Genomic DNA, 21,980 nt, shown 5'->3' with positions numbered 1-21,980 from the left:
TCTCCTATATTGTTTTCTCCTCTCTGTCACTGCAGTCAAGGCAGCCTCCACTTCGGAAAACACGGTCAAGCCAGCACCCCGTTGTACTGCAGTGTACGTATATCCTGTGCATTACGATAGAGGCCTGTACAAACTGCCTTCAAAATAAAAGCGCTTACTCTGACTTGTCAATAACAAATATACTTTAAACATACCAAAAAACACAACTAAAATGTTAATATATGTAGTGGAACTTAAATTAAGAAATATGTTCTAAATGAAATCAATAATAATTTACTACCCCCTAACCCTAACCCTTTACTATTATCACTGAGTGAATACTTTCTCAAATGTAAAACTTAAGGATACATTTATGTCATAAAATGTAACTTTCAATTTCCACTGGGTGACTAATTTCAATTGGTGTTGATGAAAAGCCATCACAGAAAGTCACTCCAAAAATAACAGGACATTCTGATGTATGATTTCCAAATAGAAGTGACAGTCAATCACTTGATTGGACTGCGAACCAGTCAGGTGATGAAGCAGTTGCTACTTCGGACGTCATGTGATTTGAAGCAAGCTTTGAAGCAGTGGTTCTATTGGATTGTAGTTCAGCGTTTAAAGCAGGTAACGAAAGTTCCGTGTGGCACTGTCATCACAAGACCACACAAGATGACTTCGAGGCGGGCAAAGAACAGAGGAACCGGCTCGGCAAACGAGAAGGAGAGTCGGGCGATGAGACACAACAAACTATCTCTCTTTATCGAGCAGTTTGAGAAAGAAGGTTTGGCTGAGACTGCGACTCAAATGATAGCTTTACATCCTCAAGTTGTTAGAAATGGGAAACATTTTTTTCCCCTGCAGCACAAGATCGTATGGATGGGTTGGAAGCCAGACTGGAGCACATGTTGGCCTCAGTGGACAAAGTCTTCGAAGTGGAGCTATTGAAGATTCCTCGTGCTCTGCAAACAACCCTCATAATGGAAATATTCATGGGTGAGCTCTCAGCATTCATATATTCCCTTCCTATGATGTTAGACAATAATATAGTCTGTATTTCCATCAGTGGTGTAATGTATTGAAGTACTCAAGTAAGATTTTGGGGTTCTTTTTTCCATTTCATGCTACTTCATCCTTCTACTCCACTACATTTTAGAAGCCAATATCGTACTCTTACTCTTTTAAAGAAAACACATATTCAGATTATAAGCTAATATATAAATAAACTAATACAGTACCAGTCAAAAGTTTGGATACCTTCTCATTCAATGTTTTTGTATTTATTTTTTCTACATTGTAGATTAATGCTGAAGACATCAAAAGTATGAAAAAACATATATGAAACTGTAGTACTCAAAGAAGTGTTGAACGATCCAGAATATGATTTATATTTTAGATTCTTCAAAGTAGCCCCCTTTTTGCTTTGATGGCTTTGCACACTCTTGGTGTCTCTCAATCAGCTTCATGAGGTAGTCACCTGGAATGGTTTTCAATTAACAGGTGTGCCTTGTCAAGAGACAATTTGTGGAATGACTTGCCTTGCTAATGTGTTTGAGACCATCAGTTTTGTTGTGCAGAGGTAAGATTAGTGCCATTGGATAGCCCTATTTGAATACTGTTGTAATCCATATTATGGCAAAACCACTCAACTCAGTAAAGAGAACAACAGTCCATCATTACTTTAAGAAATGAAGGTCAGTCGATCCGGAACATTTCAAGAACTTTGAATGTATACTCAAGTGCAGTCACAAAAAACATCAAACGCTATGATGCATGTGTGGTTCCTACCATGTGGCATGGAGGAGGAGCTGTGATGGTTTGGGGGTGCTTTGCTGCTGACAATGTTGGTGATTTATTCAAAATTCAAGGCATACTTAACCAGCATGGCTACCACAGCATTCTGCAGCGCCATGCTATGCCATCCCCTCTAGTTTGCCCTTACTGAGACCATCATTTGTTTTTCAATAAAACAATGACCCCAAACACACCTCCACGCTATGTAGGGGCTATTTCACTAAGTTGAACTTTTACAAGCTGTGATAGACACATTAATGCATAGATAAACATAATCCATATACAGTATATGATTCTGAAATGGGACATTACGCACAAATTCATTTTCATTTCACTTTTGGTACTTTATATTTTTATGCCAATACTTTTGTACTTCTACTTAAGATTTTGTATGCCAGACTTCTTGTAGCGCAATATTTTTACACTGTAGTATATTTACTTTTACTTAATTAAAATATCTGAGTACTTCTTTCACTATTGATTTCCATCCCCCTGTATTCTTTTAGAGGAGGAATCCTCAGCCAGTGACGTGTCAATTGCCATGAGGGTGAGTCTAGGTTTCACCTGTTGCCACCTAGAGTTTTGTTTTTAATATAACAGAAGTAATTATCGGTACCTGATGTTGCAGAATGAGTCCCAAGAGTTTCACCGGCCCATCACAAGGGCCCACAGTGAAAGAGGTACAATTATTTTCCTATGAATAATATTTATTTTGACTATGAAAAGCTAAATCATGCATGACATGTAGTTGTTTGAAATTAAACTTGAGCATCTTCTATTTTCAAAGTAAAATCCACTGATTCTGCACCGGGTCAGTGCAAAGCAGTCCAGAAACCCTCATCCAAGGTAAGCAGTTTATCAACTAATATTTTCAAAAAAATAGAGGGAGGTAACCATTTTTACCTGAGTTTTATATCAAATGTTGGTTTGCTTATAAATATGCTTTTGGGCCAAGTGTTGGTGTCCAAAAGACTATTCTGAACATTGATTTTTGTTCCTATATTTTTAGGTAGGAAAAGCGACAAAAAAGAACAAAGCATTAGTTGGAATTAACAGCACTGGAAATATCCGGTAAGATTTGATGTTGAAGAGATGGGTTTGGACAATTTTACGTATGGTTGTGCAAGGTACTTATCCAAAGTCAGAGTACTGCAAAATAGATGGACATTTGGAGAAATCGACAAGAGTACAATGATGTAGAAAAATAAACAAGTGTCTGTGGATGAGGCCAGCAGAAAAACCTTATCAAGCCACATAAGAACTATACTACCTACCTGATCTATATTAAGATTAGGTCAGTGACCTTGAGAGCCTTGAAAGGTGCCTATAAAATAAATACATTATTTTCACTGTTTTAAATGTCAAAAATACAATACACATTTCTTAGCTCCCTGCTGGTACTCCTGTATCTACTGTATAACCCCACTTCAAACAACCTTTATTTATTGTGTTGTAGTGTGTGGTAAATGAGAATGGAGGCATTGACATTGCATTTATTTTCTCAAGGGACTCCCCAGTAACTGCCAAGAGAACTCAGAACCTCTCAGACGACAACAACGAGCTGACCCCATCGACCAAACAGAAACTCAGGTCTGGTCATGCATTCAGTAGAGTGGCCATGTTTTATTGCCTTTACAATGCAGGTATGAAGATTGTTTTTATTTTTTATATTTATTGATTTTTGTCCCAGGTTTGAGGTCTCTAATGGTGATCCGCACTGTTCCATTACCGGCTCTGCTGCACACGTCACTGTCACTGTACCACAGGGACAGGTACTCTACACTTGCAACTTGAAAAAGGCAATGCTGTGTCCTTATTGTTTTCAAAGGAAGAGGATGTACACAAAGCCTCAAAGTCATGGTGTGGTGTGGTCTGGTCTGGTCATCTCAGAGTTCAGTCTTTGATTGCAACCACTCCACACACCTGTTACAGCACAACAGTTAATTAAGGTATTCATCCACTCGCATGAACACATTAATTATTATTGTCCTATAATATATATAATCTGAATTGTCCAATCTGCATCATTAGTGCTTTTGGTGCAAGGAGGTGTTGACGTTAATCATTTGGTGCTAAAAAAAAAGCACCAAAAGAACAGAGGAACCGACACGGCTGACGAGAAGCAGAGCGGGGAGATGAGAAACCAGAAACTGGCTCAGATATTTTAATTAGATCGATAGAATCGGAGGATGAAACCCTCTTTATTAGTCACATACATGCACACAGCAGAGCACACGCAGTGAGATTGGTCCTCTGCATTTAACCCATCCTAGTACTAGGAGCAGTGGGCAGCTATTGTGCAGCGCCCGGGGAGCAATGGGGAGGGGGGATTGGAGGTGTCCGGTGCCTTGCTCAAGGGCACCACAGCAGGGCGTAGGAGGTGAACTGGGACCTCTCCAAGTAGCAGTCCACTTTCCATATTTTTTCAAGTCTGTTCGGGGACTTGAACCGGCGACCCTACGATTCCCAGTCCAAGCCCCTACTGACTGCTGGACTGAATTAAAGACAATGTCTGAGCCAGGATGACCAGAAGTGACTGTTTTTAACCTGAGTTTTATATCAAATATTGTTTTGCTTTTCAATATTCTTTTGGGCCAAGTGTTGGTGTCCAAAACATTATTCTAAACATGGTTTTTCCTATATTTTAAGGTAGGAAAAGGGACAAAAAAGGGCAAAACATTAGTTGGAAGTAGCAGCACTGGAAATATCAGGTAAGATTTGTTTTTAAAGAGATGGGTTTGGATGATTTGACGTATGGTTGTGAGAGGTACTTATCCAAAGTCAGTGTACTGCAAAATGGATGGACATTTGGAGAAATCAACAAGAGTACAACGATGAAGGAAAATAAATGAGTGTCTGTGGATGAGGCTAGCAGCAAAACCTTATTAAGCCACATGAGAACTATACTATCTACTTGATTTATATTTAGATTAGTTCGGCGACCTTGAGAGCCTTGAAAAGCGCCTATTAAAATAAAATGCATTATTATTTGTACTGCTTTACCTGTGAAATATACAATACATATTTCTTAGCTCCCTGCTGGCATTTCTGTATCCAACCCCACTTCAAACAACCTTTATTTACTGTTTTGTAGTGTGAATGGTAAATGAGAATGGAGGCATTGACATTGCGTATTTTTTTTTCTTCCAGGGACTCCTCAGTCACTGCCAAGAGAGCTCAGAGCCTCGTGGACAACAACAATAAGCAGACCCGAACAACCAAACAGAAACTCAGGTGTGGTCATGCATTCAGTAGAGTGGCTGTGTTTTATAGCCTCTACAATGCAGGCATGAAGATTGTTTTTATTTTTTATAATTGTGCTTTTTTTTTTTTTAAATGGATGTTGTCCTAGGTCTGTGGTCTCTGCTGGTGATCTGCACTGTTCCATGGCCGGCTCTGCTGCACACATCACTGTCACCACAGCACAGGGACAGGTACATCTTTGCACCAACTTGAAACTTATTGTTTTCAAAGAAAGGGAATTTTTACCCAGCCTTCTTTACCCAAGGAGACTTATTAGTTTCAGTTTAAGAGCTAAATATACCCGGATTATGATCTGATCCACTTCTTGTGTGCATGTGCTTTACTTGTGGTTGTTTTCAGACTCTCTCCTTTTCTGAAGAGACGAAGGGTAGGATTAACATTGACCTGCTGGATGACGTAGCACGGTGCCAGATAAAGAGGCTCACGGTAAAGATCATTTTTTAATTCTACTTACTTTGTGATGAGTTATCTCATTTTCAGAAAAGGGGTCAAAGCTTTCAAAAGTATATTGCTAAACCTTTGAAATGCATCATTCATTCTGTGTTTTCAGAATCTGATGGGCATGGTGTTGAGGCGAAGCTCCACTGACCGGGAATTTTCTCCTTTCTCTTAGCTATGAAATAAGTAAATATATATAAAAATGTGGTTTTTAAATTGGAATAAAGTTAATTTGTATTGATCTACATGATTGTCAGTTTAAGTCAGTAGAATGAGGAAGTGTCCTTCACCATTTTGAAATGTATAAATGCAGATTCTAAGAATAGACTTTAGATTAACTTTGTGCATTGCTAAAATGTGAATGGGAGTGTTAAAACATAAGAGAAATATAGGCATAGCAAAGAGGGGTGAAAAAGATGTACGTTACTGGACATGATAAGGATTGTTATTGTGGATAATAGTGTAAAAAAAACTAACAACTTGAGTTTATCTTGCCTTGTCTATTTTATGAATGGGTAAATATTAGCCATTACTTTTGTCTGAATTTCAAAGCTGTTACTTCTAGAAAATCAAGAGCAGATGTTTATTGTGGAGGTGGAAACAAACTAATTGAATGGAAATATTAATTCGAGTAAATCTATGTAGGCACAGGATTACTATTCGCCAGATTAGCGAGCAAATAAAATGCGATTTCAGCAATAATTACAAATAAATGTTAAAACAGTATAAAATAGCATTGACATGGAATCGTGAGTTCAATCTTTGCCTAAAAGTTAAAACTCTGAATGAAGCTGGAATGCATTTCCATTCGCTGATGGGACTGTAGCGACTCCATCTCCAACTAGGTTCCTGTCGCTGATATTGTTTACAAAGCCATCCTTAGAAAATATTGATTCATAATAGTGTAATTCTCATTTACAAATGCACTAATGACAGTAATTGTAATGGTCTACAACCAATACAAATGAGTATGATAGTGAAAATCATTGAAAAAGGATGACACGTTTTCCTTATCATAGACGTTTTATAATAAAGATAATTGGAAGAACAAATAATAGTACCTTAAGACAACAATCATTAAAGGCCTTAAAAGCTTAGAAATATTGAAATTCTTACATTTGACAGGAAAAGTGAACGCAGAGTGACTTACAGTAAATCCTGCTTTTAGGAAAGTTAATGTTTGTACAGTGTAGATCAATAACATTTCAAATTATGTTATCTCCCTCCATTCTCACAGTATTTTAAGAAAAAAAGGAAACGCATTTCATTGTACAAAAAATTATGAAAATTAAAAAGAAATTAGCAACAGAAATAGCCAAAGACACCTTCACAGAATTTTGACAGACACAACCAGTATTCACTTTTCCTCAAGAAGCTTAACATACTTACAGCTTACTACGGTGTGAGGTACTGCAAATACACCAGTTCATTTCAAGAGAGGAAACACACAAATAGACAGAATTTGACATGAGAACATGTGCTGTGGTACTTTGCAGAAGACATGATCCAGAAATCCGATTCACACAATAAATAAATACATTATATCAGAATTACATAGGGTCTAATTCACTGCTGCTTCATCCTTTATTATCATGCAGTTGTTTTGTGCTGTCCCCAATATTGGATTAAAGAATAAAGCAGGTGAATCTAAGAATCCCATCCAGGTAAAATTAGAGATTTGTGATGATAAATAAATGTTTACAGCTGGTTAAACCAGTATGATGATGTTTATAGTGCATTAATATAACACTATATTTGACAAAATGTGTTTATTTTCATTATATCCAAGTTTATGTATTTGTATCCAACAATACCCTGCCAAAACTTTAAATATTACATATAAATTCAAGCAGGTGTATTTGCACTATTTGATTTTGTGGGACAAATAAAAATGTCAACAATCTTATTTTGATTTAAAGTAAAATTTTTCACATTTTGGGAAATACAGGTAATTGTTTTCTTGTTGATTTGATTCAAATCCCCCAGTTCCAACTACACTTATAATAATGTATTCATTAAAAATTAACTATTTGAATTAAAGTATTGCAAGCCGCCATTACTAGTGACGCCCAACAATCTTTTCATAACAATCAGCAAGAAGCAAATTAATGTATTTCCCAAAATGTAGAACTTTTCTGTGGCCATTTAGAAAAACCAACAGCAATATACCAGTGGACCATGCAACAAATGAAGACGCAGAACGCCCTTCCCAAACCCTGAACTGCCCTCCTGGATGTTTTGACTTTCACTTTAAGAAATCCCTGCTTTTGTTTTTGAGAAAACAATATGTTTTTATGAGACAATAATGAGGCACAGTCCTTAAAGTCTGTCTGTCTGTCTTTAAAGGTGAAACTATACACAACATCTACATTGGTATCACTATAGATGAGTGTCCAATTCTTTAACATAGTGAGAGAACACTCTGGCCAGTGTTTGTCGTACTACACTAGTGTGCTTCAGATCGCTCTCCCTTTACACGGCGGAGAGGTCGATGCGATTGGCAGAGTTGGTGCTTTTGTCCCATGTGTTCATCTTGGTAGGTGTCACGCCCTCCTTGTTTCCATTCATCTAGAAATTGGGAATAAAGATATTTGGACTCAAACTGTTAAACAGCTCTTTTAAGTTAGAGCAAATCTTTAACACCAGCACTCACAATGTCAGAGTTGAATGGCTTCACATTAATGTTTCGGATGGAGCTGCTGGTGAGAGACCACACCTTGGTTTTGTGTTTGAAAGCAGCTCTGACCTACAGAAAGAAGCAAGGGCATAGGAGATAATGAAGACAAATGTCAGCAAGAAGACATATTATCACTGTAAATTACAAATTGGGGTTGCAACAGAAAAAGTTGTCCCTTTTTTCTTCTGATTAATCTAGCATGTAAGCATTAAAGACCTCATGACACGTGGAAAATAAAGTAATATACATACACACATTGAAAGTACACATACAAAATAGTCACTTGAAGTTGGTTTTAATCATTATGATAGAGAAATTGAGTTTGTACGGCCTTTTAAAAGTGCGATTTTTGCGATCTGCTACCGACCTTCCTATTAGTCAGTCACATGACCTATGACGTACACTCCGGAACGGCTCCTTGGTCAAGACACTATCCCACCTGTCACTCACGACTATCCTGACACCTGTCAACAACATGGATTCTGACAACTCCGATTCATCCTCGGATCCTGACACATTTTTCGAAGTGGCAGAGTCCGACCCAATGCTGGAGGACAATGTGAGGGGCGTTATGCCCTATAGATACGAGCCATACTTGGATGAGTTGGAGCCACAGGGTTCTACGGAAAGTTCGGATGGCGAGGCAGAAGGCGCTGTTGGTGGTGCTGCTGTGGCAGACGGTCGGATGCCTATGGATTTTGGCAGACTACAGCACGTGGAATGGTAACTTCCTTCTTGTTCACTTTTCTGACAATGAACACTCCGTAAGATATTGTACTTTGTAATATCCACCACAACCAGCGTTTGCACCAGCGAGCATGTGTGTGTGCAGTCTGCCTCCTCACCTCCCAGAATTAGCCAAATAGTCACCATTACTAGCCTACAGATCGCAAAGGGCCATTGTTGTTTCCCGGTGCTTGTCATAGTCTTAATCTTTATTTAGTTATGTTATTTTTTTTGAGAGCGATGAAAATACCAATTAGGTCTACTATATTAGTTTGCCCTGCGTCATACTCATACAGTAGCCTATGCTATAACCCAGTAGTAGCCTATGCTATAACCTAGCTCCTGACCAGTGGCCATCCTTCCGCGATTAGGCTAGTTCTACGTCGGCTTTTCACGCGAATCAACCCATGACATTGACACTTTGTAAAGTTCTGTGACAATTGTAAGATTGTTTCAAGCCCCTTGCCTTTATCTGTTATATTTTAGGTGTTCTTGTGGGAGATGTGAGCCAATGCCACTGGTAGTGGAGTCGGTGTGCTGCCGCGAACAGTCAAGAGTGTGCGAGAGGAGAGAGGAGGAGGGAGCAGACACCCGCTGCATCACAGAACATTCTGGCTTTGAGCCAGTTTGTCTGAATCTGCATGTTCTGCGCACCGCACATTTCCACTATCGGCAAGAATACGGGGATGTAGTTTGTCCTACAAACTTGTTGCGTCCAGAGTTCACACAAAGCAGGGTCTTTCGGAAACCGATGAAGGGTAAAACCGTTCTCCCTGGTGTTTGAACAATACGCTGCAACACACCGCTCAGGCATGTTCTCAACAAAAATATTAAGAACAAAACTTTAAAGATGCTAAAACTGCGAGTACGACTTACTGTGACTAGAAATGATCAAGGTCAAGGGTGGCAGCAGGTGCAATCAGGTCTAAAAGCGTTCCGGAGCATACGTCATCTTTATGTTGGAACGTTGTCAAGACACTGGCCTGTGGATTTCAGTGGCTTGCGTACAAATTTCGAAAATAACAGAGAACCGGGCATATTTATCACAATTATGTATTTCAAATCGAAAATAAAAGTTATTTTAGACTAAATAAAAAAAGGTAGTCTCTAGGTGTCATGAGGTCTTTAAAACACACATTTACTATATTCAGCACCATACCTCAGAGTTGAGAAGACAGTGAAACAAGAAGACAAAGAACCCCTGAAGAAAAGGGAACATAAATATAACTTTAACATGAGTTTCTCAAATAACTGAAAAGATCTTGATAAGAAAAGATCCCCTAGTAAAAAAATGTACCTGTAATGAGTTGAATACCGCAAAAATATACAGGAAGGGCAATGAGTGAGTGTTGACAGCGAGAACACCAAAGATCCAGGAAATGCCGAGTATAGGCAGGAGAACTGCTACTGCCTTCACTGTCAGCCTTGAAACAAAGCAAGAGACAACCGTTATTAGTTTTGAATTAGAGAAAAAACATTTAAAAAGCACCAGTCGGATCTTCAGAACAAATAAACTCACTTGACTGCATTGGCATCTCCATGAATCTTGTAACTCTCTCCACTGATCCGAGAAATGATCCTGGTCACAGATATCAGTATGCCAATGTTCACCTAGAAATAATGAATGAGGTAAAATATTTATAACACAGTGGCCCAGGAGGTCAATTCTGAGCCTTTTTATCATCAAACAGACTAAAGGTTTATGCATGAAAATGGAAATTAGTATGTAGAGCAAATTATGCAGGAAATTGGGAACTGTAAAAAATGACAAATGCTAATTGTTGTAAATTCCTCACCACAATGACAAACAGAGCCGGTGCTACAAATGCCCAGATGGCTCCATTCGTCAATGACAGCCAACAGCTGAGAAAGCAAGGACAGAGGTGAGAACTAAAAACAAATCACACCATGTTCCCTTCCAAGTAGTAATTCTGTAATGCTGTTATGTAAATATGGAATGCTATGTGTAGTTACAGTTGACTTAAAAGCTTTGAATAACATTGAACAAAGATGAGGGATTCAATGTCTTCCACAGCTGATGTAATTGTAATGCAATGCCACCCAGGTTTGATGGAATAAATGATTTTCATATAACTCACAGCATTTTTCAAATTGCACTTACTTGTCAACCTCGCCATAACTGTTCAGAGCTGATGTCATGGACACAACACATATCACCAGTGGAGAGCCTGATGATAAACAAAGAAATAAACATAAAGATGTCACAAAGTACCTGAATGTATTTACAACCTTTAGGGGCAATGCGGCAAAAACATTACTGAAACCTAATTTTCTCTTTCCGCTGTGTAAGTAATCGGCATTATTTATCATGGAAACTTAATTACAATTGGCTTTTTATTGGCAATAATCTGGGTTTATGATACTTTAAGCAAGGCAACATATTCCGATTTCTTAATCTACAACTAATTACACTGTCAAAAGCATAACATCTGAGTTAACATTTATTTATTTAGGCAATCAGAACATTGGGATCTGCATTTGTATATGTTATGGTCCCTTTAATCTGCATTGCTTATTACCCTGACAAGTATCGCTTTTTGTTTTTGATCTTTCAGCTCAAAGGCTTCCAGCATACAGGGACACTTTTACTTTGAAGAGGAAATGAAAGACAAAGCAGCCTTTATCACGACTGATAGCAGCAGCAATTTATTATAAAACAAGTATTTACTTTTCATGTACTTTTCATCATATATACTTCTAACTGTCAGACAAGTCTCTTGCACATCATTTGCAGTTGGCCACACAAAATGAAAAATCACTCTGGCCTGAAGAAAGGAAGTAATAAAAAAGGGATCATTTTTCTACTAATGGGTTCAGCATGTGTAGGAGAGACTTTGCGTTCCTCAAGCAACCAAAGACAGAATACGTATGTCCCGGATTTCTTTTATCTGTCCATCAAAGTCCGGTTCCCTCAGATCAGGAAAGAAAATTGCTATGCTAGAATGTAACTCAAAGCAGATTTATTCATGGGGCTCATAGTTACTTACTATTCACAAACAATATTTGACCTGTAAGGTCACCTACAAATGGTCAAATCATATCTAAAGTTCAGTAAGGGTCTGGCATGAAGTACAAGCAGGACATTGGGTTAAATTAGGACCAAGATGACATGTTATTTTCCTGAACACTAATGGGAAAATACCGACAAGAAAGGAGACAGGTATTTTTGGCTATGTTCACACTCTAAGCTTTAGTGCTCAATTCGGATTTATTGTGCAGATCCAGTGTTTCCTTGTTCTGCTGTTCACATTATTTGTTAATAGAGGCAAATATCATATTCCACTGTGAACTGGTCACAGTCCTGAATTGACCCTTGTGTAAAAGGACAAACTTACAAAGACAAAGCATGCTGTCACTGAAGTTAGCATTTACATTTTCATCAGTTGATATGTGGTGTAAGAAAGTACATTTGTGAGCAGATTATAATGAGGAAAAGGAAAAGGGAAACATTTTGAATATAGTGAAGAGGGGCATGTTTTTATTCACAGAGCAGCTTCCGCCAGCCCAGAAGTGACGTACAAGTTGGACACATTGCAAAAATCAGATAGGATTATGATTAGGACTAAATATATAAGTGGCCATAACCAGAATGGATCAGATTCCATGTGATTTCTGTTGTTCACAATGTTCTAAAAAAAACAACTTCTTAGTCACCAAATTGAATCAGATTTGGGCAACTTTCCATTTAGTCTGAAAGGTGCATTTGATTTATTATCAGGCGAGTATGTTGGATATTTCATGTGTGTTTTCCATCTAAGTGTGGTAATTAAAGAGAGCTGAGCAGACCTACCCCAGCCGATGCCATAGTAGTAAAAGTGTTTGCTGCCCTCAGAGCCGAACACCTTGACCACCATACTGTAGAGGTGGAGGCCCTCCACCAGCATCCAGGCGAAGGCGCTCAGGAAGAAGAAGTGAAGCAGGACAGCCATGACTTTACAAGGCAGCTGGGTCAAAAAAGGGAAAAAAAATATTAACCATCAAAATACTCACTTTATTTTCCTGCATGCATTCATATTTTTCTGCTTGATCTCTATCGTATTTTCTGCTGCACCAGTTGATGCTAATTTGTGTTTGTTTTAGAAGTTTTATATTTCAGGATTTTAATATTTAAGTGGTTGTTTAAATGAACTTCATTTTAGATTTGAGACTGTAGTTCACTTCATTAATCACCCTAGCGTTAACAAACTCTCTTTATTCATTCTAAAAATCTGAATATTGTTAGAATAAATAACAAGGTGTTCATCCCATTGTCAATATAATATAATCATCTTTATCTTCATAATCATCCATCCATCCATCTTAATCATAATCATCACCAACAATACTCTTTAATGTGGACATACCGTGCCCGGCTCAAAGCGGGCACTGATGAGCAGTAAAATCTCAGCCACCAGGATGGCGAAGGACAGGTTAGCATGGATGTGGTAGCGTTGGTTACGGATGGTGCTCACTGACCTGCAGAGGCAACACAACATCAAATTAGCCTGATATAATGGTTTCAAAAAACAGAATCAGAAATCCTTTATTAGTCCTACAGCGGGAAATTAACAGTGTTACAGCAAGAAAGTGGCATAGCAGGTATAAAAATAAAGAACAAGTTAAATATAAAGAAGAAAAACTCACATTAGTTATACTAGAATAAAAATTAAGACAAATAAGTCGTATCCATGGCTAAAAGAAATAACAACACTGAATATACAAAATATAACAGGTGAATGGTTTGGAAACAGGTAGTACAATGCATGTTGTTAAAGTGATGATACTCACGACAGAACTGCAAAAGTGACCAGAGTTATGGCGAGACAGATGATGGATATCGAGCAGCCAACATAACCGATGGTTGATAGTGCCACCCTGTGGCCAGTGGTGAGCTGTGTGCAGAGACACATCACCATCAACAATGGACAGGACAACGTGTAAAAACACAATTATTTTTGCCTACAGTGCAAGGTGGGTGGGTACATTATGCTCCAAAAAGCAAATGCAAAGCTAGTTCAGACTGCATCATTAGCCAGGAAATTCAAAGGGGCCCTGCAGTGGAGTTCAAAATAATGAACACAATATTTAGTCTTATTAGTATTTCTTAGACAGGCCACGTTCCAAGACTAGGCATAATGTTGTAAAGCTTTATAAAAACTGTTCAAATCCTTCTGTGTAGGGATAAAACACAGATGTTGGAATCAAACACTTACCAGATGAATGATATTCATAGATTACGTGCATGGAGTGACTGTAAATGTGAACTCAGATGCCTTTTTGTAACGATTTAGAGATATCAATAAGGGCATTGTTCAAGAAGACAAAGAGTGACTGATTGTGTTTCTTTTTTGCACATATCCATAACATATGGCCAAGTGTACTGGTGTTGTTTTGGATTTCAGGCTATTTTAAAGGTTTAGGTTTGATTCTCCATTAACTGTTTTCACGTGTGCTTTGTCATTACGAGAGCAGAGAAGTCACAGCCTTCCAGAAAAGGGATATGTGGGATGTTCCCTCGCAGCCGAAGAACGAGGCAGCCCACTAATTAGAGACTGGCTGAGGGAAAGTATAGCATCAAATAGACTTCTGCTCCTTAAATACAGCACCGGCCCACTTGGCATAGAAGTCCTCTTTCTATTTAAAAAAGCCATTGTGGATGATGACCACACTCTCATAGCTCATATTTGTGGTTAGCAAAGCCTGTGGTGACTTTGTACACAGGTGTGGAATTCCAATTAGCTCTACATGCATAAAATTTAAATGTGAAATCCTGAGCATGACAGTGGCCAGAGAAAAGAGTGAGTGTTATCCCACATGTTTTAAAAGGACAGCTTAGTCTTTTAAGAGAGTGTGGTCACTGACCTGTACAGCGACCCAAAAGTACAGCACTTAATCATGGTTGTCCGGAGCACTTCTGTATAAAACCACCAGAGAAACCGACATTGTGACTGTCGCTTACATTTGACCTACAGGAAGAACGATAAACTGTCCAAAGGCAGAAGTAGGGGCTTCTGGTTGGTGGTTTACTGAGTGGTAAACCATGGCTTCCTGTCCAATTATGCTCTGCTTATTTTATGACAAAGACACAGAAGGAAGGACACACTTTCAAATGGCTGGGGAAGAGGGATAAACCTTCCTCTAAATAGTAGTAGGAGATTTACGGTTTTCCTAAAACCATTAAATCAATGTATCCTAGTTAGTCCTTTTTTCAAGCAGACATTTTGACTTGACAGCTTTTAAACTCGTAACAATAACAATAACTCCATTCTGCTTTTTATCATATCAGAACTGTTGCCTTTTTCATGTCCAACAGAAATGGAGTTAAACAGGCCATTGATTGTATATGCAACAGTGGTTCTGGGTTGTTTTAGTGTCCTTTTAGCTCTGATTCAGTCTCTCCCAACTATAGACAGTGTGTTTCCAGAGTATTTTTACTGAAAACAGCTTCCTGATACAATTTTTTAAAAAGAGAAACTAAAATGTAATACCTTTAAGGGCACCACCTGCATCAGTATGGCAAAGTTGGTAAGGTGGTTGCACAAACACACAGAGTACGTCAAGTTTCCATCTGAGCGTACACAGCCCTCGTTGGACCATACGCCCTCATTTGAACTGAAAAGGTTGACAGAAGGAATTATTTATAGAGACTATACACTCTGCGATATATAAATATACAGAACAAAAACAGAGAAGTTTTATAGGAACAATGCTGGCAAAGATCACTCAATATGATCTATTGTGGGAGGCATACAGGGATTTATTTTTCGCTGAATTAAGCAGGGCAATCTGACAGGGAAATCCAATAATTCACATTTTTCTCGGGCTTTAGAGCAAAGGGGAGTAAGGTGAGGAAGCTTTTGAGTCCAACTAAAACACACTCCCTTTTAAAATGATTTATGCTTTCTAAATGGTGTTTTGGCTCCATTTATTAGACTGCTATATTTTTTTATAGAGGGCTGTTGCTGAAAATACACCTAACTGGAACACATGTAACACTGGCTGTTTTTGATTTGAGTAAAGGGAAATACACCTTTTCCAAATCATTGGTCATTTCTTATGAGTTAAAGCCTTTTAGACTTGCGCAAAGAATATGCAAGGAGTTGACAATCAAGATAAAAATATATCTGGCTTTACATCTGACTGAATAATTGAGACATGCTTCTAATAAATCACAAATACAGACCCACCTGTAGTCTAAGAAGGCACAGTACAGGAACACTTTGTTGCTCTGGTTTAGGACTTGCTCTTGCTGTTCCTTGCTCTGAAAAAGAAAAAGATTGAATAAAATGGAGATTGTTTAGTGCAAGTTGAAAGTGTTTGAGATAGGAAAACATTTGCTTTTGGATTGTACTGCATCATTAACTCACCACACACAAAACTCAAAGCAACATCTTTGGAAAATGTGCTTTGATCTAAAAAATGATGTAGTGCATTTTGACCGAAATTAGCAGCATTCTTTCCATCATACACTTGGCTTTTTTTCCATTCAAATGCTTAACTCTAGAAGCATCCGATCTAGATACATTGAGGAGAAATACTGTATTTTTAGCCTTGGTATCTATAGAGTTGTAAAAACCTTAGTAAATTACAATTCTGATACAAAATAAAAACGTGTTGTTGAAGCTTTAGTGCCAATTAAAGAAAGCTTTAACTAAAGTGGTCTGAGATCATGCTCAGAAAACATAAAAGACACAGATCAACACTCAGCAAAGGTAATGACTCTGAGCGAAAATCCTTTCTGTCTTCAAGAATCTTATTTGATTATAACTCATTTTTTCCATGTCGTTCCCTAAGAGGAGATTTGGAGTCCCCAGAGACAGTGAGCTAATGGCTACAGTGCAAGAATGTAGTAATTGGGGCTTGGCCCTGATTTCAGGTCAAACCACTACCCTCCTCAATCTGTCATCTGAAGAAAACAACACTCTCATTTGGCTGGTTGGGTGTACATGGAGAGACTGCACACCTCTTCTCATTCCCCAAGCTTTGATTCTCAGACTGAATGAGAGTGTGATTAGATGGACTGTGTCTGCGCTATTTCCTTCTGGAAAAAGTGAGTGAAAGAGTGAAACTGACACTCAGGCTGTCTGATTCCTGGCCAACAGGCTCCGTGATTCATATTACAAAGCATAGCAGAATACGTTGACTTCATTGTGTAACCAAATCTTTGCTCTCATTCTGTCTGTTTCGCACATGCAGCTCTTTAGTCATCATGTATAGTGACCCTCGAGATTCATGCAATGGATGGATATTCATGTGGCCCATTAGTGGGCCCAGCAGGCAGCTCAATGGCTCCAAAAACCATGAGAGCGCCATAAATGCACCCCGTCATCACAAGACGGCGACCGGCTTTGAGGAGCTGCAATCAACCCTTTGGGTGAATTTACGGCTCCCCTGTGGGCTTTAATAAGTCACATTGCTTGTTGGGTGTAAAAGAAAGCAGATGGTAGAGAGAAAAGCTGTAATTGGCACATTGTAAGGCTTGCTTAACATGCTCTCTATACTCGCTGAACCTTTAAAGTTCCTGTACAATAAAAAAAGACTAATTATCTAAATCAAACTTCGAATTGCAAATCCTCTTCATGGAAACAATTCATCATTCACAGGCTAAAATATACATCAACTAGTAGACCATCACACACATAAGGAGAGCTGTTTGGCCATGCTTCCTCTATAGCAACTGTCTGTTTGTGGTTGATCCAGCGTGTTTTCCAGCTGATATCAGAGGAGAGGTGAGTGTTTAAATGCACTCGGAGATCTGCCCAAACTCTGTGCGCACGCCGCTGTTCCCTTGGTGCCCTGAGACCTCAGTCACCAGCCAAGACTTGAGCTGGCGCTTCAACTCTTTATTAACCACAGAAGCCGCCAAACACTGCCTTGGAAATCACTTTGAGCCTCGTAAAGGAAAAAAGATGCAGAGTGAAAGAAGAGGGTGAAACCTAGTGACAGCATAGTGATACAGAGTGACAGGCTGACAGAGGAGAGGCTCAGAGATAAAGCAGCTGATAAATCAGAGATAGTCAAGTTATTTCTGGTTCTTCTACGTCAGTATGGCCCATTCAGTCCAGCTGTCAACCACAGCTCCATCTACAGTGGTTATTTAAATGAGGCCCTATTATGCCTTTATGGGTTGTCTTTTTCCTGTGTTGTTATATCCGCTTTTTGTGCATGTAAAGGGTCTGCAGAGGCTAAAATCTTAAAGTTCCCTCCAGAGGGAGTTTCCCACTCCCCCCCTGCCTGAAATGCCTCAATTGGACTCCTTTGTTTACTTCCGTAACAAAGTGATATCATTATGTGACACTCATGCTTCTATTGGCTAGCGCTCCAACACAAAAGGGATAGGGTAAGGGGCGGGACATCTCAAAGCGGTTGACCAATCACAACAGAGCCGACCAGCTTACCAATCAGAGCAGGCCGGACTCGAGTTGCTGACAGCAGGTGAAAACAGGTGCTGCAGCACGGGCAGTATGAGAAAAAACAAACACTTTTTGAACATTACAGTATGTAAACATGTTACAGTAGAGGCACAAAATACAATTGTGAAACCTAAAAAGGAGCCTAATAGGGCACCTTTAAACCTCGTCCACCACAATATACTGTCATACAAGTATATACACTGCCTGGCCTAAAAAAAGGTCACCACCTGGATTTAACTAAGCAAATAGGTAAGAGCCTCCCATTGGATAATTACTGCATGGGTGATGATGTTTCAGCTGGCAACAAGTTATTTAACCCTAACTGGTGCAGTGAGTAGCTTCTCATTTGTTAAACAGTCAAAAGACATATCCTGTGGTCGTGGAAAAGATGTTAATCTGTTTCAGTAGGGTCAAATTATTGGCATGCATCAAGCAGAGAACACATCTAAGGAAATTGCTGAAACTACTCAAATCGAGTTCAGAACTGTCCAACGCATTATTAAGCACTGGAAGGACAGTGGGGAAACATCATCTTTGAGGAAGGAATGTGGTCGGAAACAAATCTTGAATGATTGTGACTGGCGATCACTTAAACGTTTGGTGAAATCAAATCGTAGAAAAACAACAGTAGAACACACGGCTATGTTTAATAGTGAAAGTAAGAGCATTTCTACACCCACAATGCAAAAGGAACTCAAGGGATTGGGACTAAACAGCTGTGTAACCATAAGAAAACCACTTGTCAGTGAGGCTAATCGGAAAAAACGGCTTCAATTTGCTAGGGAGAATAAAGATTGGATTCTGGAGCAATGGAAGAAGGTCATGTGGTCTGATGAGTCCAGATTTACGCTATTCCAGAGTGATGGGCACATCAGGGTAAGAAGTGAGGTGGCTGAAGTGATGCACCCATCATGCCTAGTGCCTATTGTACAAGCCTGTGGGGGCAGTGCTATGATCTGGGGTTGCTGCAGGTGGTCTGGTCTAGGTTCAGCAACGTTATGTGCCCAAAGAATGAGGTCAGCTGACTACCTGAATATACTGAATGATCAGGTTATTCCATCAATGGATTTTTTCTTCCCTGATGGCACGTGCATGTTCCAAGATGAATATGCCAGGATCCATCAGGCTCAAATTGTGAAAGAGTGGTTCAGGGAGCATGAGACATCATTTTCACACATGGATTGGCCCCCACAGAGTCCAGACCTGAACCCGATTGAGAATCTTTGGGATGTGTTGGAGAAGACTTTGCGCAGTAATCCGAATCTCCCGTCATCAATACAAGATCTTGGCGAAAAATGAATGCAACTCTGGACAGAAATAAATGTTGTGACATTGCAGAAGCTTGTGGAAACGATGCCACAGCGAATGCGTGCCGTAATCAAAGCTAAAAGCGGTCAAATGAAATATTAGAGTGTGCAACCTTTTTTTTGGCCAGGCAGTGTATGTATATCTGCATATATAATACCTTTAATCTCTAAATTCACCACTCACAAATTTTGTTTTGGAATTTGAAAGAAGTGGCACAAGCTCAAATAAAGGAAAAATACTTGAGTAAATATACTAAGTAACTTTCCACCACCAAGCATACGCACAAGGGATTCTGGCTTACGTTTATATCCCTCTAACCCAAAGCATGGCTCATCTTTTTGCTGTTTTATGACTGCTTTGGGCTGTTGGTAAAAATGATGAGGGATGAAAATAAACCCTTTCAATCATCACAAAAGCATTTAAATCGCAGATGACACGCAGAACCCAGCAATTTGTTTAAATGCGAGATTCTCTGTCCTCTGTGGTGTCTTTCAAGCCTCCTATGACTGGTAGAGCAGGAAGGCGCTGCCTCCCTGTGGTTGGGCCAACTTCAACAGAGAGCGACAGCTTGAGTCTCTGCAAATCCCAAGACGTCAGGCAACTCCAGGCTAATTTAAATTTTAGCCTTTTGACAGCTGGTTCTCAAGTAAGGCGCAAATAAAGAAAAGATGGAGAAAGCTACACACACCCCATCATGTTGTTTCAGCAGTCATTTCCACAGAGATGGGCTAATGCTGGTTCTACCAAACAAGTAGACACATAAACAAACACACAAACATACACTCAGAGACACACACACACTCTCACACACCCTGATAAAATGTTTTTCTATTTTATTTGTTTATCAATGTAAAACTCATTAACTTGCAGCTTTGTATTTGTGACCACCAGCGGTATAATTTACTTTACAAACAGAGAAAATACAAGCTGTAGTGAAACCAATTCAACAGTGGGCTATTCTTAATAAACAAAAATGGAAATATTTATTTAAATAAAATGTAAATAATGTTTCAGAGTGAAGAAGGTCATTTATAGATTTCTTTTTTCCATTTATAGGTTCTTTCCAAAATACTTTTTTATCTTCCGAACATGTTAAATACAATAAAGAGCTAGTGAGTGGACCTTGAATAAATATGAAATATCACATGTAAAAAGCCCTACATACACCCACTCATTCTTTGAATGAGTACAAGAATATGTAACCACAAGAGCAAAAGAGCAAAGAAGTCTAAATACAGCCTTTGGTTGTGCTAAATTTAAAGAGCAGGATGGAAACATGGCACAACTGTGTGAGTGAATAAGAACGCGTTCTCCGCCTTTTCCTATAACAGTGTTAAAGCTTGCCACACTTTACACAATAACAAAGCATTATTTCAAGACTACCCCTCATCTTCTACCCTCATAGAGCTGAACTAAACATGAAAGTCAGGATAAAAGCTGGCTTAGATGTAGCAAGGTTTTGACAACGGCTAAATGATCTGCATAACAACAGAGAAGCCAAACGTGCATCAACTGCTCTTAAGGGAAGGAATCACTGTATTGCAGCAAAGCCACACCAAGGTATAGTGTAACATCACTCAGTTCAGCAGGCTCAAAAGGACCAACCACAGCTCAAAACTTGAACCATTGAACCACCTTAAGGTCACAGTATAAAAGCATCACACTAACACCACCTGTGGCTGTGATGGAATACAGATCTCAGCGTTGTTATCACAGGGCTTTTTTATCAGAGGTGAGCCCAAAGCTGATCCACATACATCATGTGGAGGAATAATCTGAGGCCATGCAGCAAAACACAACCGGCCTTGGATGAGATCATGCCTTCGGGGGGAATGTAATAAGACGTGCAGCTGTGGTCTCCGCTCCGACTCTGAGCTAGACACCGAAAACAACGAGAAGTGTTGATAAGTATGAAGGGTGTGAGTAGAATCGGGGACAATTACTGTAAAGAAAACAACAGAAACGACAGAGATGGTTTTGATAAGGTAAGCAGTTGACATCACAGATACACTGCATGTAAGGCAATGTAATCCCTAAAAACAACACATTAAAAAAGTAAACCCAAACCTAAGGACATTCTCCATGCATGAATTCATGTGTTCCCAAAGGCTTTCATATGAGGCCACTGTAATATTTCTCTGGTTTCTGGCCTGTTTCCATTTAGGAACATGTTTGCATTTGTAGGTTGAGGGCTGCATTTGGAGCCTTTGAGAAGTTTAAACGTGGTAGAATTTTGTTGAAATGAAATGTATGCATAAATAAAATGAACTGTGAGGTCACATGAAGAAATACGTAAACATCTGATTAGCAGAAAAAGGTCAAACTCAAATCTCAAATTTGAGAAGCAGAATCATGGTACTTCTTGGCATTTCTGCTTT

At 39.1% G+C, this 21,980-nt stretch overlaps 2 protein-coding genes across 6 annotated transcripts in view; one reads left to right on the top strand and one right to left on the bottom strand.

Moving 5' to 3' along the window:
* Window positions 1-505: 505 nt before the first annotated feature.
* On the top strand, window positions 506-5,723 carry cdca9 (cell division cycle associated 9). Its single transcript, XM_063896933.1, has 13 exons — window positions 506-766; window positions 847-978; window positions 2,283-2,323; window positions 2,405-2,456; window positions 2,564-2,622; window positions 2,786-2,847; window positions 3,283-3,366; window positions 3,467-3,548; window positions 4,426-4,487; window positions 4,927-5,010; window positions 5,129-5,210; window positions 5,380-5,466; window positions 5,591-5,723. Exons 1-13 carry the CDS (start codon window positions 520-522, stop codon window positions 5,651-5,653), a joined length of 1,137 nt encoding a protein of 378 aa, XP_063753003.1. The 5' UTR covers window positions 506-519; the 3' UTR covers window positions 5,654-5,723.
* Window positions 5,724-5,901: 178 nt separating this feature from the next.
* Window positions 5,902-21,980, bottom strand: part of adgrd1 (adhesion G protein-coupled receptor D1) — a 39,308-nt gene continuing 23,229 nt past the window's right edge. For all 5 annotated transcript variants that reach the window (XM_063896927.1, XM_063896929.1, XM_063896930.1 and 2 more), the window contains 12 exons: window positions 16,069-16,142; window positions 15,370-15,493; window positions 13,670-13,773; window positions 13,246-13,357; window positions 12,693-12,846; window positions 11,004-11,070; window positions 10,678-10,744; window positions 10,401-10,492; window positions 10,179-10,305; window positions 10,041-10,082; window positions 8,132-8,224; window positions 5,902-8,046 (listed from right to left, as the gene is read on the bottom strand). In XM_063896927.1, the coding sequence (XP_063752997.1) occupies window positions 7,951-8,046; window positions 8,132-8,224; window positions 10,041-10,082; window positions 10,179-10,305; window positions 10,401-10,492; window positions 10,678-10,744; window positions 11,004-11,070; window positions 12,693-12,846; window positions 13,246-13,357; window positions 13,670-13,773; window positions 15,370-15,493; window positions 16,069-16,142 (1,152 nt within the window). In that variant the 3' untranslated portion in view covers window positions 5,902-7,950. The remainder of the gene's footprint in view (window positions 8,047-8,131; window positions 8,225-10,040; window positions 10,083-10,178; window positions 10,306-10,400; window positions 10,493-10,677; window positions 10,745-11,003; window positions 11,071-12,692; window positions 12,847-13,245; window positions 13,358-13,669; window positions 13,774-15,369; window positions 15,494-16,068; window positions 16,143-21,980) is intronic.

Source organism: Eleginops maclovinus, chromosome 12, assembly GCF_036324505.1.
Source record: "Eleginops maclovinus isolate JMC-PN-2008 ecotype Puerto Natales chromosome 12, JC_Emac_rtc_rv5, whole genome shotgun sequence".
In the NCBI taxonomy this organism is placed as follows: Eukaryota; Metazoa; Chordata; class Actinopteri; order Perciformes; family Eleginopidae; genus Eleginops; species Eleginops maclovinus.
The sequence above is the reverse complement of the archived record's forward strand: the minus strand, read 5'-3'. Positions and strand labels throughout refer to the sequence as shown.

What these genes read in the sequence shown, in the direction of transcription:
- cdca9 (XM_063896933.1), top strand. Translation starts at nt 520, where the DNA reads ATGAAGCAGTTGCTACTTCGGACGTCATGTGATTTGAAGCAAGCTTTG. An exon ending in ACGTGTCAATTGCCATGAGG is followed by an intron (nt 2,324 to 2,404) that starts GTGAGTCTAGGT and finishes CTGATGTTGCAG; the next exon opens with AATGAGTCCCAAGAGTTTCA. An exon ending in GCCAGATAAAGAGGCTCACG is followed by an intron (nt 5,467 to 5,590) that starts GTAAAGATCATT and finishes CTGTGTTTTCAG; the next exon opens with AATCTGATGGGCATGGTGTT.